This window comes from Cyclopterus lumpus, chromosome 24 (genome assembly GCF_009769545.1).
Source record: "Cyclopterus lumpus isolate fCycLum1 chromosome 24, fCycLum1.pri, whole genome shotgun sequence".
NCBI lineage: Eukaryota > Metazoa > Chordata > Actinopteri > Perciformes > Cyclopteridae > Cyclopterus > Cyclopterus lumpus.
The window spans coordinates 18803593-18820113 of NC_046989.1; the positions used below are offsets into that span (position 1 = coordinate 18803593).

At 45.0% G+C, this 16521-nt stretch overlaps 1 protein-coding gene across 6 annotated transcripts in view; it reads left to right on the top strand.

The window, feature by feature from the left end:
• cdc42bpab (CDC42 binding protein kinase alpha (DMPK-like) b) overlaps positions 1-16521 on the top strand; it is a 64161-nt gene that overhangs the window by 15434 nt on the left and 32206 nt on the right. For all 6 annotated transcript variants that reach the window (XM_034526990.1, XM_034526988.1, XM_034526993.1 and 3 more), the window contains 4 exons: positions 8566-8657; positions 12538-12621; positions 14774-14869; positions 16106-16254. In XM_034526990.1, coding sequence (XP_034382881.1) covers positions 8566-8657; positions 12538-12621; positions 14774-14869; positions 16106-16254 — 421 coding nt within the window. The remainder of the gene's footprint in view (positions 1-8565; positions 8658-12537; positions 12622-14773; positions 14870-16105; positions 16255-16521) is intronic.

Sequence of the window (16521 nt, forward strand, 5' to 3'; positions counted from 1 at the left end):
CGACTACATTCTTGTTCGAGCACTCTGCCAAACCGGGATTTTTGGAAAATCTTTTCCGGGTTGTTGAACATTCCCGCAACACACGGCGGTATTCTTAGCTCTTGTAACCGCCCTGTAGTGTTTTTCTTCTCGGGCCTGTGAAGGCACTCGGAGGCCACCATAAAGTCACTTGTTTCTTGGATGGAGCAGCAAGTGTTTCCGCTCGCAGTAAAAGCAGAAGATTCACACAGCTGTGCCCCTTCCAGAGCCTCCTCTCCAAGTGGAGATGGAGTCAGGACAAACGGTACATTGTAGAGATGAGGCAATCGGGACTGTTTTAGTCCAGAAATGGTTCACTTTGTACTCACTTTGAGATAAGACCATTTTTAAGTGTGTCACCTCACTTCATTAGCAAACCCTCCTGTTATTTATCTTGGTTAACTATGTCTTCAAGTTTTACACAGAGACACTTTGAAGTGTGATATAAACAATACATTTTGGCACTGAATTGATAGGCCACATGGTATGGTTATCCATCTGCACTGATGCCAGCTTAATGTATTAATAATTGCGGGCAACACAGGCCTGCTAGGCTAAATAGTGGAGCTAACACCTTGAAATACATTACGATGCTTTCAAGCTCCTGTTCTCAGAATATCAGACGGACACACAGACAGAGTTCCTTGGCTTGAAGTTAAATATAGTTATAGGGAGTGCTCGCATAGCACCGTTACCATAATAAAATAATTATCATTCAGGAAAGGTTTCTGGAGACGCAGCATGATTTGAAAATAAGTGAACCGCTACAATACATTATTCTTAAATGTAACAACTATTCCCACTGCTCAACCCTCATTTGATTGACCTTTGTGACGACCGAAGTGTAGCATCTCGTCTAGGCCCCTAAACAAGAGATGCAGCTCACTACACCCACATGTCAGCTGGAGGAAATGCAAGAAGAAGGGTATACACAAGATCCAAATGCAGTGATTTGTAATCTGTAACTTGTAATTGTTTGGCACCATCACAATTACAAGTTACACGTTAATTATCGCAGCCATCTTTGTGTTACTATCAATACCCAGCAGAGAAACAATGCAGCACGGTGGCAGACAGACTGGGTGTCATGGCCCGGCAGGCTCCTTTCATATTCCCTCTTTACATGCAGATGGTATCGGGATGTCCTGTTGACGCAGAGGTTGTGTGAATCGACTTGCCGTGTGGGTTGAACAGGTCCGTGTGCGGGCTCTGAGGATTCTTTGTGATGCAGCCAAGACCCCCGCGAGACCGTTTTTTGCTTCCCTCGCGTTGCCGCTCACTGCAGCAGTTTCTACATCGTAGCACACACTACGTCTGACCTATTGTTTTGTCAAGCCCCGCCTACCTCCTCTTCTTTTGGTGTTTGTGGTCTCTTAATATTTTGGGAACATCCTGTTTGTGTGCTGTGAGGCACACGTTGTTTAGTTTAAGGCCCTCTGACCACTCCTGCCCTCTTATTAGTGCCACAGGACAGGCAAGACAGACTGAAGCATTGATGGGGAGGGGGAGGGGGGGTGAACAAGAAACACCCAGAAGGGGAAGGGGCTGAAGCAAGCTGGCCAATAGACATGTCGGAAAAAGAGATGAAGGGATGGAAAGAGAGATGGGTAGGGATGACGGTGAAAGGAAAACAGCAGTGAGGGGAACTTGAGGATGGCTGTGGTTGAGCTGGGGAGGGGAGGGGGGGAGGGGTGGGGGGGGTCATTGCAGACAGACAGCATTGGGAATTCTGGTGACGCTGGTATGCAGCCTAGCATTAAATGCAATTTAATGCTCCGAGGCATGTTTACGTGCTATGTAAGTGATTCCCTGTTTGCCCTTCGCAAATATCCGGCGCTTATCAATGATTTAATGCCCCCCCCCCATCTGACATTCATCTTGTGTCGGGGCGCTGTCTGTGCCCCTTGGCACCACAGTCTGTGGGTATCGTATGGTGTGAGAGAGCGAGACACGAAAAGGCTAAACAACAACAACAGACATGATACAGGTAGAATGATGGTCGACAAGTCAAGACAGACAGACAGCCGACAACAGACAGACAGAGAGAGAGACGCAGACAGACAGACAGCCGACAACAGACAGACAGAGAGAGAGACACAGACACAGACAGGCAGGCAGACAGCCGACAACAGACAGAGACCTGACAACAGACAGACAGCAGACAGAGAGAGAGACACAGACAGGCAGGCAGCCAGACAGCTGACAACAGACAGCCGACAACAGACAGCCGGCAACAGACAGCCGGCAACAGACAGCCGGCAACAGACAGCCGGCGACAGACAGACAGCTGACGACAGACAGACAGCCGACAACAGACAGACAGCCGACGACAAACAGACAGCCGACGACAAACAGACAGCCGACAACAGACGGAGAGAGAGAGAGAGAGAGACACAGGCAGACAGGCAGACAGGCAGGCAGGCAGACAGACAGGAGGAGATGCTCTGGCTGTGGCATCAGGGGGCCTGGTTCTCTTTCTATCTGTACTTTAGCTAATTTACTGGATGTTTTCTAAGCTACTTGCAAGTGGATCACTAAAAGGGCTACGTGTTTGAAGTGCTGCTGGCACCGAGTCTTCCTCCCCTTTAAAGGACTTATTAGAATCACACAGCTTTAATAATGCCTCTGATGACCTTGGTGTGCAGTCATTGTTATCTGGCCTTTATTCAACCAGGAGGCAGCTTTTATTTCTAGACAAAATGATTTCTGGTGCAGAACTTGCTGTCACAGGGAAATAATATACCGACCTGAGTATTATTTTTTTCTTGACACAGTGGCACTGAATTGTCCCATCGTCATTCTGAATCCTAAGGTAATGCAAGACACACCATTACATTCCAGGTTCCTAGAGGCAGTGACGTCACATGTTTCCCATCCTCTGTGTTCATGAAAGTCATGAACAAGTTTTTTCCAGACCTTATCATTTGCTCCCTTTTTGTGACGTGGAGCATCCTCAGTTCGCCCCTTCCAGCGGGTCTGATGGAAGCAACGGCCATCCATGGGTCTCTTCCTCTCTCCTCCTCTGCCATTCTCTCCCTTCATGTCATCCTGAATAGCCTCCGCCTCTACCCATCAGCCCCCTCTCCCGTCTCCCCTTTCTCTCTCGCAAGCGGCATTTTTGTGTCGTTACCTCACTGTGGTTGTAAATAATCCGCGTTATGGCTTCCAGATGTCCCTTTCGTCCCACTCTGGGATGGGGTTTGTAAGGGTTGGACACTTACTGTAACTGACTCAGCTGCTGACTTGGTCCAAGTATGTGAGGCCTTCACTGTCTCTCGCTCTCATCTCTCTGCCTGCCCAGTTCCCACGAGCTGAATTCGATTTGATTGTTTTCCACTCTTCTTCTCTTTCCCCTCTCTAAGAAAGGAGTCAGCAGCCCACACGTGTGTAATGTCAGACTAACATACCACCAAATATCACTAAAATAGACTAATGTAGCTGTATTTGGGTAGAATTCAGGCGTTTGTGATTAGCTTCCTTTATTTGATCACCCCCGGTTACCAACGCGGTTCTCTAGTGGATCACGTCCCGTCACTTTCTGAATTCTCAGTCTCTGATATAAACTTTCATACCAAAAATGTCAAGGTAGGGTTGGTAATTATCTGGTATCTGTGCACGCAATGCGAGTCACCGGACTCGCCCACAAGCTGCCAGCTCGACAGCTGTCAGTATTAACAATTTCTATGTACGTTATTTAAGTTCTTTATGATCATTTTGGGGGAGTGGCTTTTGGGTGAGGCCTAAAGGGGCAGTGGTCAGTGTTGCTGACCTTTCTTGCTAGACGTAATGACTCTTGGAGCTAGTGCTGCTGCTTTCATTAGACAAAGAGTTGGTAACACTTGGTATTTTATTTTATTTTATGTTGATGATTAAGATTTAGCATACTCTTGCTAGATTACTATAGCTTTAAGATGATCAACTTTATAGACCTTTTGGTATTTGGATCAAGTAGCTCATGGAAAATATGTTGGGCTGAAATTACAAGGCTACACTGTTCATTCAATGTGTCACATATTTGATATTCCATTTAGGTAGCATAAGTATCAGATCGTTTTGGTAGGGACATTTTTGAGATCTGTCTTTCCAATCAAAATTACAATTCTCAAAAATGTATATAGTTCCTGAAAGAAAATATTTGTTGTTTCTTTCTTCTGCATCTCTGAGTTGGTGTGGCTTGATACCATTATAAACTAAAAATCTATCATACGGGTTTGTTGAGTGTAATAGATGAGCGTACTTCCAAAGCAATGTTGGGTGTGGATTGCCTTTCAGCCCAGGTGACTGTCCACCTGGATCATCACTCTGTCTCTGTGTGTGACTCCCCTCTTTATTTATTAACCTTATCTCCCCTGCTGATTCACATCAACTACTGCGGGAAGGCCAGAAATGCATACATGTGTATAGACACCTGGAATGACTCGGAGCGTGCACGTAGCCGCACACAAACGATCCTCTCCAACGTACGCGGGTAACGTCAGGAAAGGTCTCCGCACAACGTGCCCTGTGGTTCCTTTGCTTGAGTAAAATTGAAGTTAGAATTCCAGTCTTCCCTTTGAGAACTCATTTAAAAGCCCCGTGTGAAGCTCGCTCTGTACGGGGACTTTGCCTTCTCAGTCCTCTGCAGAGTGCATCTGCTCTGGGACTGAGGGAAAGTGTCAGACAGACGATGTAATGTACTGATGCGTCAGGCCACTGTTGGTTGTTCCTGTGTGCCGTTTTGCACTTGAGAACACAGAAACACGACACGCACAGCAGCCCCTTGCCATGCTTGCTGTGTATTGCAATACTACAAGTAGTTTATTTAAAAAAGAAATAAAAAAATTCTCAAAACGACATGGAACAGCAGGGGGAAAAAGTGAGACAATTAGGGTTCGTTAAAAAAAAACATTAGTTTCTGACTAGTACTATAAACACTCCTGTTCCGCCCAACGCTGAATCACACACGTGTGTATGTAACAGACACTGTCATACTGCACTCGTGACGCATGGACACACTCCCCACGAACACACCTGGACACGCAGCATGGAGGGGACCCGGCTCCGGGGCCCGCTGTGAGCACCGGGCATGTCATTTGCAGGCCGGCTGCTAAGTGAACACATTTGCCTGCAGTTACCGAGTTTCACACGCGCGCTTCAGACGGTACGGAGCGAGATGGGCCCGATAAGCACTGAGTCTGGCTACGCGGATTAGCTGGCGTCACTCGTGTTTTTCCAGTTCTACTGCATCCAAAAGGCATATACTACCCAACATGTGTGTGTCTTGCAGAGTGCATGCTGCTGCACGTGTCTGTGTGTTCTCGTGTTTGTATGTCCATGAACTCCTACAGTGTCTGCGGATAGTCGTCTCCTCCGCAGAGCGTGTTACGTACATTCATGTATCTGTCATCTTTTTATTAGTATTTTATTTTTACCACCTTGGCTCACTTGCCCTGCACTTTGCAAACCCTTTTGTAGACAAAGAGCTCCAGTCATGCTAAAGCTTGGATTGTCACTTTCCTAAGCGCTGCCAAGGGTTTCCTACCACACCTTGTCGTAGCAACAGTTGCTATGTTTAGGCCTACCTGTGTATTTTGACAGTGAGTTGAGATGTACGACCACGCTGTATAGTATTTTGGTTCTTCTTTTCTTTCGCCTCTGTTGTGGAACAAGGGATGCAGCACGTCACTGTGAATCCATCTTTGCAGCAGGAAAAGTACAGACACACTGATCCCTGGGTAAACGTTGGGCGAGCTCAGCAAGTACAGGCCGTTCTTGTTCCAGTCGGGGAGTTTCGTACTGTATGTTGACCCTGCTCACTGACATATGGGCCCGCTACTTACAAAACACTCCATTGAATTCCATGTATAGATTACAGGCCACAATAACTGGTTAATAGCCACTGCGTCAATCAACCACCTGCCGTCGGAGTGATGGACGATGAGTTCTTCTTCTTTGGTCTTCTCCAGAAAAGCAATTTATAGATGATCTGTAGATGGAGTCAACTGTGTGTGTGTGTGTGCTTTGTTGTGGACGAGGCCTGTGGGCTCCTGGCTCAGAGATGAAAGACATTTCTCATGTGGCTGGTTTAGTGGAGCTCCTGAGTCAGCATGCAGCTACTAATCAGTGTGTTCTCCCGCTCAGCTCCCCCTACTCTTCAGCCCAAGCAACAGTTAAACCAGAAGTGAACGGGATGCATGCAACCCTTTTCACTTTATAGTTTAAAAAACCAGCAGTGAACAATCCAACATCCCACCTTGTGAGAAGCAAAGATCACAGAGACTTGTCGCCATACAAACAGGACGGCTCTTTTGTTGCCGAGCATAAACACTTTTCAATCGGGCGAAAGCTGAACGCGAAGCACCAGCAGTTTCCAAAAGACGCGGCTTTAAAATACACATTAGTCCACATGAGTTACTTTACCCCTTCAGATCAGATGGGGCCCTTTGGGATGGGCAAATAAGACTTTAGAGTTTGTGCTGAACAGACGGAGATAATGGCATGTATTGATACGGCTGTCCTCAGTCAAACATGTCTATCGGCTACCTGAAGGGGTATGCATCTTGTTAGCCTACCAAGGCTTTGTCATCACATCTAAAGGGGAAATCTTTCCTCTTACTTCTGTCAACTGTATATATGTGTATACTGTGTTCCTCCATGAAAGTGCTCACAACAAGGCCTGTGGATTATCTTGAGTAACAGAGGATTTATTTTGTTAATGCATGTGTCCTATAGTCCCTTATATGGGATATTCTCTACCGATATATCCAAACAAGGCAATTTACACCCAAACAAGTGATTTGTATAAAATACCACTTTTCTTTTGCAACTTGTCGTGGACAACCATTATAAATTCCTTGAAAGTCTTAATTATTTATTTAGTTTGCTCTTTCCTTCTGAAGCTAATCTGAGGAGAATCTAAACATCTCAAAAACAGCCACATTGAATAGAATGAATCTCTTGTCCAATTGTTTAGCACTCTTATCATAATTGTGTGGCTTTGGTACATGAATTAATTGAATCCAGAGGGATTTAGTTATCTTTTAGCCCTGGCAGACATGCCATGGCCGGTTTGGCTAATACAGGGAGCTCTGGCAGAGATTCAGTTGAGCAGAATTGGTCGTGCACTGGAAATGACCACCAGCACCGAGGCAAATGGCAGCAAATCTGACGAGTTTCTTCCGAGTTTATCTGCCTGAATCAAAGACATCGTGTGATCATGAAAAAATGAACAATCCCAAGTTGACACAGGTCCTCCTGGAGGACGATCTTTTTAATATCCCACGCTCAGATTACATCTTCATAGCTGGAGATGGGTTTCAGTGGTTGGCATTGTGCAGTAAATTCAATTTAGAAAATGTATTTAGCCAGCCAGCCATCTGTTGTTTGGACGTGATGCATTGTTTCTAGCATCATAGGTCTTTCCAGCACGCCACATATCATCCTCTGTCTTAGACTTTATGTTGTTGTTGGAGAATGTACGGCCACACTGCCTGTATGACGGCTACCTGCAGCTCGCACTGTGTGCTCTGCACACAGACGGCCGACATAGTTTGTCTTCAATAATAGAACGTTCAATGTTGTTATGAATGTCATTTCAATTTATTTTAGATGGAAAAAGGTCAAGAGGCATGTGCTCATTTTTATTAATAACATTCCACAATTAAAAGCCAGAACTAACTTGAAATGAATGCATGGAGCCGTGCAAGTCGCCACATTTCCCACAACACTGGTCTGCAAATATTTCAGAATAAAAGCATTGTATCAACAAGTGAAGGGATCCAGACCGACAGGGTTTTTAATTTTTTAGATTTTTGTAACAAAAACAGGAAGTGTTGAGTTAATTGAAATGTTCTACAGATGCAAAGATTGAAAGTGTATTAATGTTGCTGGTGGGATGTCAACATACTGACGAAAGATAATTGTCACTGTTTTTGATGTTAGCCGCACAGCACGTGAAAAACAATTGATTCAATTCAGTTTATTTTGTGTGTGTATGTGTATATACACACACACAAGCCCTATGATAAAATGGTTAAACCACATTTTAGATGCTTTTTGTGAGTTTATATTGATGTATTCATTGGGCATATGATATTGTCTCATATTGATCACAGGCCTCTGAATGGATTGGAATCAATAAAAATTGTTTATGATGTCAGAAGATATTCTATCAGTCACTACGAATCAATCTAGTATCGATTGTATGATAAAGCTTTTGATAATTTGTTAGTAAGACTGACCTCCATCTCCCGTCTGATTACAGCTATTGATAAAACATGCCCAGCTGGTCAAGATGACCTTTAATCATATTAATCAATAATGGTGTCTGATCTGCAGTTCAGCTCGATGCCGTGTTCCTCACACATCAACACCCGATTCTGACATAGTTTTTATTTAATTTTTTCACCAACTTTCCGGTTTTCTTTCCCCCCTGCTGCTACACCAACGTATGACGTGATCGACCCATCACCCCGGAGCCTCTAGCTGTCGTATGGAGACATTGACCTTTTGTCGTCAGACTTCACATTTGTCCCTTTTCCCTAAAGTCTGTCTCCCTTCTCTCTACAGCCAAACCCTTCACCTCCAAAGTGAAGCAGATGCGCCTGCACAAGGAAGACTTTGAGATCCTGAAGGTGATTGGACGAGGAGCGTTCGGAGAGGTAATATACACTCTACGTAACCAAGCAGCAATCCATTACCAAACCCAATTGGGGTTTTCCTCTTGTCTTCTGTACAAGAAGAAGGTGTTAAGGGTTCATTTGGAGAAAATGCAGTATTTTATTTTTGTCTGTTTTGATGGGAGACATCTCTGACAATAGCTGCCATGAACTGCGTTGTGCCCTTCGACCTCAATACCCGAGCTCTAAAAAGCAAGTGTTGTTGTGTTGGATGGTGGATCCCTTTCTGCTGCATTCCAGCAGCAGTGCGTCGTATTGGTCCACTGCATGAGCATGACTCTACTTGCAGCTTAACAAAACAAAGTCGTCCTTCTTTCACATTTAACCCAGAAACGGTAAAAGAACACGCGTGCCAGTGAAACATGCAGTTTGCTCGGTTTCCTTTCTGCTCCGATGCACGGCCCGTGGGGAGGTTTGCACGCCTGTGTCACTGGGTTTCAGGTAATGATGTCAAAGCTGGGGAATGTCGGAGGGACAGGTATTGTGGTCCTGCAGCCAAGACACTTGCATAATGTTGATGTCCTGCAAAGACCTTGTGTCTTCACACTGCCAGTTTTGTCGCCGTTGTGCAGAATCCTCTCGTCGCATGTCTCATCTTTGGGTTCCAGCCCCTGATTGCGACGCCCTTCCAAACACAGAATCTCCCAAAGTGTTTTTCCTCGTCTATACAAACGGGGTAGCACATTCCTGAGTTCTTTTGAAACATTCGCAGGTGAGAGACGGAGGAGGATGTAGGCAGATTTGGGCACACCTACCCTTGCAGCATGAGACTGCAGTACCATACAGGACCCCCCCAGCCCCACACACACACTTACTGCAGGGAGTGCTGGTATGTGTGTGTGTGTGTGTGATCCATGAACTGCGCTGCCTTGTGGTAACATTCCAGTGCCTTCTCACCAAGTCAGCTGTGCTAGAGTGGCTTTTGTGCGGGCTCCAGAGAACCCTTTTACAGCGTGTTGCCATGTGGAAGGTACTGAGAGGTATATTACACCGAAAAGCAGCAGAATGAAAGATAATGAGGAGTTTGTGGCCAAAGCTAGCTGGAGTAGTTGAAAAGAGTTGTCTGCATCTGGACACCACTGGCAGAAGACTAGGTCCGTTTTAATATTGACCGCAATTATAGTTTATTATCGTTCTCTTTCCTTCGCTCATGGTAGATATGAATCAGATGAAGGCAGGGCTTGATCAAATTGTTCTCTGCAGCTGCCTGACCCAACACATGTGAATCTCCCCCTGCCTCATGTCTCGATTAGGATTCACTGATTCTCGATGCATCTCGCCCACAGTTCTTTATATCGCTGCTACTTCTCGAATTCAAGAAGTTAGAATCACCTGAACTCCTCTTTTATTTAGAAAGCACCTCAACAAAAGCAGACGACAATGTTCGATCAAATAAAAGCTCCATCTTTTCGGTAACGGCATGTGAGCCTCCTCAGTACGTAAATATTACAAACACAAATGAAACCAAACTCCCGGTTATGTTTTGTCATCGATGCAGAGTTGTTAGAATCGTCTTAGAATCAAGACATTTTCACACCTCTACATCTGACCTAAGGTCAGATCGCACACATGTGGAAAATGTGTGTTTTGGGAAGGCCTCGTGAAAATGTATAACATTTTATTTGTCGTCAGTTTTGCCAAATTTGAAGGAAACTGAGCCCAGACATTGCAACAGAGCGGAACAGAGACGGACACAGATGGGCAGACACAGGAAAGCAAAGTACAGAACAAATACTTGAGTCAGAGGGGAGGGAGGCAAGAGACCTGGAGCCTCCCTGTTGTCCGCAGCGTCCGATGAACCGTGCTCCTGCCTCCTCCGACGCCCCCAAACAACAGGGCCTAGTGGTGCTCAGCCTGGTGGCTCGTTAGCTGAAATGACTGCAGGAGAGAAGCCGTCAGAGGAGATGATGTGTGCACAGGAGCTGCCCGTAGATGCAAAGGAGGAAACGCGACCAAGAGGACCAATCGCAGTTGTCATGTTCACGTCTACGTGTAGTTACATTTTTGGGGCGGAGCACGTCGGTATGCATCGACTCCGATTCCACGCAGGAGTTTAAACCGGTTTTCAGAAGTTCTGCTCCCAAAGGCTGTCCTTGCTTGAGAGGCAGCACGATAATTGTTGTGCTGCAGCAGATATCTGCAGTGTTTTCCGTCCTTACTTGGCTTATGGAATAATTAGATCAGCTGCTGTGGTGTTTCCAAACTGATAAAACCACATTTAAAGACTCCGTTGATCCTCTCAGCTAACAACCAAAAAACTAAACAGAAACCGCAACACCAAGTAATGAGTACAATACTTTTATCCACGAATAGTGACGTAAACCGTCACTATTTCCTGGGCCCTGCAGCAGACACCAGACCGGACAGGAAAGGGCAAGATGAAGGAAGGAACAGTGGAGAGAAGGAAGGAGAGATGGAGAGAAGGACAAAAACAGCCCCCCCCCCCTCTTCCTCCTCTCCTCTGGTGAGGGATCACTAGGGGAAATCCAAACACTGCAGGAATGTTATCATTGTATTGCATTAGCAGCATTCCCCAGCTCATTTAATAGACTACAGACCCCTCTGTTGCACAGGGCGCCTGTGTTTGTTTCACTTCTTGTGCGCTCGCTCGCAGTGCTCATACAAATTCCTGTCCGTCTGTTTACTTGCCTGTATTTTTTATTTAAACTTTTCCCCCTTCCAATATATGCTTATTTTCATGCACAATTAACCATCACAAAGGCCAAATTTAAAAAAAAGTCCATTCTCCTTTGAGAATGAATAGAATCCTCAAAGAATATGAAGGAGGCAAACAGAAACAGGCCAGGATGTGAGTTAGCACAGGGGTTTGTTACTGCAGCTCGGGCAGCTCCTTTTTTGGCCAACCGTGAAAGCCAGAGCCAGGGAAGTTTGTCATGGCAGTATTCAGTGAAGGGAGAGCTGGCACTATCCAGTTCCCTTCCAAAGTCTAAGACCATCTAGTGTCATGTCACGATAGTGATAGAATACCGACGAATTGCCCCAAAGCTTGTCCATTTACAAAGTATTGCACACAATGATTAGTTTCCCCCCCTCATAATGCAGACGTTGCTAGTAGGAAGCATGAGTCACATTTAAGTGTCCAGCTGTGTGGAAGTGGATCCAGATCCAGGTGCATCTGTTGACCTTTTAGGTCAGGACTTTAATATCCCTCGTCACTTCCTGTCCCGGTCTTTCCCGTCCCCTTCTTGGCTCTACTCGGCTGTCACCTTCTTCTCGACATTCTACATTCCTTTTCTTCACTTCTCCTTCTTCCCATCTCTTCTCCTCTTCCTGTCCTCTTCCAATCATCTCTCTTCCTTTTCAACTGATTTTCTTGATCGGTAGGTGGCGCTGTGACAATGTGGACATATACATGCATCATGTGTCTCTACGTGAAGTGTAGACCACGTCATGTTAATTAAATGTCGCAGGGATGTCGTACGTGTACAGATTGTAAAGCCCTCTGAGGCAAATTTGTGATTTGTGATTCCGGGCTATACAAAATAAACTGAATTGAAGGGAATCTCTTGTTCTTGTCCTGTTTTACTGCCTTTTCAAAGAAAGATCATTTTTATTCAAGGATTAGTAATCAGCGTTATTACTCATAGTTCAGACCTAAAGGTTTTGGTACTGCTTCTAAATTATACGCTTGTTGTTGTTTTTGGAGCTATGAAATATGATCACGCATGAATTATCACCTTGCAGATCTTTTGTGTCCATCTCTATTTGCTTCAGGGAGGAGATGCTGAATCAGTCTGGTATTTTTCCTGCTCGTCTGTGGTTTTAACGCCAGTCACATTCTTTGTTGCACAAAGACTGAAACGTCTCATTAACACGCCAAACTCTTCTTTCCTCTTTGCAGGTTGCAGTCGTAAAAGTGAGAAACACCGACAAGGTGTTCGCCATGAAGATCCTCAACAAGTGGGAGATGCTGAAGCGAGCTGAGGTGAGCGTCACTCACAGGCATTTACAAGCTTTCTCTGGGATGCTTTTGGAAAGAAAGTGATGAAGGCGATTCATGATGAACCATCCACACTCAATTCATTGCTAAATGCTCGCAGAACATGTTGCTGCACGAGTTGCCGATGCATGTTTTTCTCATCGACCTCTTCCTGACAGTCTGACATTCCGTGTGTGTGTGTGTGTGTGTGTGTGTGTGTGTGTGTGTGTTACAAAATAAACAAAGCTACGGAAAACAAAAATGATTATTCATTAAGATGAGTTGAGGGGAGCTGCAGAGTCCGGTGATAATCCTCTGTGGGTTCTTCGTTAGGAGCGAGATAGACGTTGAGATTCATAGGTATTGAAATATTATTGATTTTGGTCGCTTTAAAGTGGAGTATTACTTGAAATATGGTGCTGGAACTATTATAGATTCCATACAGTTTTTATGAATGGAAGTTTTACTTCCATCGTGCTCATCGAGACCACAAACACTCCCAATTCAGCAAGTATGGGAAGAGACAAAACTATGCAGAGAAGCGCCTTCGTCAGTTGGCCTTGGGACCGTTTTGGCTAAACGGGCGGAGGGAGCGGCTTTCCCAAATTCACCCTTTCACAACGTTTAAAAAAACCCTGTGCGAAAACAATGTCTGTTGTGTGTGTGTGTGTGTGCGCGCCTAGACACGGGTAACAATGTAGAGCAACAGATGCACTGTAGACGGTGTACACTAACATGTAATTGTCAGAACATCAAAGCACTGTACAAGTATTTTTAAATACTGACATTCAGATTATTTCTTTCCCAGTGCGAGATCAGGGGGCCATATTAGGATGTGGTGGGGATTTTTATTACAAAGCGATCCATTGACACAACCATATTCTACCAGTTATGTGAGGACTGCACTAAATCACAGATGCATCCATATGTCTACCAGGGCGGTGTAATACCTAGAGACTATGAGCATCCATATGTCTACCAGGGTGGTGTAATACCTAGAGACTATGAGCATCCATATGTCTACCAGGGCGGTGTAATACCTAGAGACTATGAGCATCCATATGTCTACCAGGGTGGTGTAATACCTAGAGACTATGAGCATCCATATGTCTACCAGCATGGTTACGTGCATGTGAGACACCAGGTCACTGGATCCTTGTTTTATAGCAGAGAATCAGAAAACAACATGCAAAATGACAACCTGGTACGGCTGGACCACAACTAAGTCTTTGCACTCGAGTCCCAAGTCTAAACTTGGAGTTTCGAGTCCGAAACGGGTCACAATGCGCTCATCAAATGTAACCATATCATTGCCAGTTGAGTTCCTTATAATTTTCAGCGTGCACGTTTTTCTTTTTGTTGACTACCATCTTTAGATTATTTCTTGCGAGTGGCGCTCTGTAACAGTAGTTCTTTATGGTTCCTTCCTGTAACTTGATTGGATGCTGTGGATCTGGGGGATGAAGTATCGACCTGCTGGGAGTGAATAACCTTAAAGTTAGTTGATTCAGGAAATGAAGTGATTTGTGTTAGCATACTGTTTCACGTTTGGGCTCACATAACGCGTCAAGTCAAAAGGCCCATTGACCTCAGGAGGCATTGGTGTTTAAGGCAGTTCTTCAGTCATTAAAGCTGTGACTCGAGTCCACACCTCTACTGGTTACTATAAAGTCTTTGTTTATGAGGCTGATCAGTAACCAGGTCTCTTCTCTATCTTGTGCTGTATTTTTATAACCAAGGCAGGAGTTATGTCAGACATTGTAGCCTGAGGAGTTTTATTTTGGTCAGAGCATTTGGGCTGACTAACGGGGCATGTTTATTTTATCAGACCTTTTTATTAAAATCCTTTTAGAATCTAATAAAGGTTGTAATGAGGATGACCAAGAAATCCGGTTTCTCCTGCAATAATCAAGCTGTAGTAGGTTCAGATCAATTAAAAGGGTTCCTGTTTAATAAGGAAATGTATATTTCTAACATGCTGCGTTGGGGCTAACGTTAGCAGAGTACCTTTTGGAAATCATGAACTAGCGTGAGCACTTCATAGTTGTAAATATGGATAACTTGCATGCATGCTCACCACATCCCAACATGTACAGCTCTCCCACGCCGCCGTCAGAATGTCACATTTCAATCTTCGGTGTTACGTGTTTTTCTTTAGACGGCGTGTTTCCGGGAGGAGCGGGACGTGTTGGTAAACGGGGACTGCCAGTGGATCACCACCCTGCACTACGCCTTCCAGGACGACAATAATCTGGTAACTTGTGTGTGTCCGTGCGTGCGTGTCCTCATAAGCAGCTAGTTGTTGTTTTATTCCACCAGCCAGTATATTTCCAGAAATCTTCCTGCCAGGTTTCTAACTAATCTTCGTGGACTTTTTACTTATCCGACAGCCTCACGTCATATAATTCAGCACATTCATACTCTGGTACTTTCCAAAGCTACAACCACAGTCTTCTGCTGAGTAGCTCCACCTGCCAGTTGATTTCTAGAGAACTACAGGATGGCTGGGGACCTGCCAGACGCTGACCAGCACATTCACTTCTCACCACAAAGCACAACGCGTAGAACAGAAGTGCAGGAGTTTGTGTCTCTCTCTGACTCCGAGTTCAAATGCCAGGACTGCTTGTCATTCTAACTCTTACAACAAATGTATGCTTTATCCTGGACTCTCCCCAAAGGCTTTAAAAATATACACCACTGCCCGTCCAGCCGTCTATTTTTAGAGAAACCCTCAAAAGTTAAGAAGCGTTCCGGCGCTGGCTGCCTCACAGCCCCTCTGCAGTAATGATACTGTGTGAGGACGGCTGCAGACTTTCTTATATTGTTCTCTACATGAATCATCTCACTGTTTCACACTGTACGGTCTTTTGTAAACCGCAGTGTTGGAGTATATTTCGCTCTCCCCGCATTTCTTTTCCGGTACATTTATGTCTCAGTGGCCGTGTTTCAATTCACATATTTTGTATGTGCACTTTGAAGTATTGCAGGAGGAAAGCTGCATGGAAACGGCAACATTTTTATAAAACCTCAGTTGGGAAAAGGTTTTTACGCTCGCTTGTGGTGTTTGTTTGAAAGCCAATGGGCTAAATGGGATATGGAAACGCCTTTGCAGAATAAATTGTGACTTTGTTTATCTCACATGATTAATGGACTGTTTCTGCTGTCGGTGTCTTCTTCGACGTTCCCATAACGTGCAGATGCTTGTCTTCATCTCTGGACAACATGAAACATGATCAAGACTAGCTTACACAAAGGAACTGTAGAACTTCTCCAATTGAATAACATTTCTCTCGTACCATGGCCATTCACATTCTCAACCCCCTTTTTTTTCTTTACTGGCAGAGTTTGTTATCTCATTAAAAAAGTCACCTCATTCAATTGTTTTTTTTGCAACATTTTCGAAGTTTGCTTAAAATTCACTTGCCAATTGTATGGAAACACGGCTACAGACACGTGTCTCATTTTCACTCTGTCTGTCTGGTCTCTCTAGTACCTGGTCATGGACTACTACGTGGGTGGAGATCTGCTGACTCTGCTCAGTAAGTTTGAGGATCGGTTGCCGGAGGAGATGGCCAGGTTCTACCTGGCCGAGATGGTGCTGGCCATCGACTCCGTTCACCAGCTACACTACGTCCACAGGTGAGGAGCAGAATGCGTGTGTCTGTGTTACTGTTGGGCTGAAGGAGCAGGCGGAGAGCCCCAATGATGGACGCTGCAGTGTGTTGACATGAGTCCTGCCGCGTGAGCAGTTTTCCAGCTGTGGGAGTGACTGCAGCTGAATGAAAAGTGTGTGTGTGCATTTCTGTCTAGTTATCACTTAAGACAGTCAATACAGTATATCATAGAGGTTATTAGTGAAGGCTTGTGCGTGCAATCGCATTCGAGGTAACTTGTGTGAGATGAAAA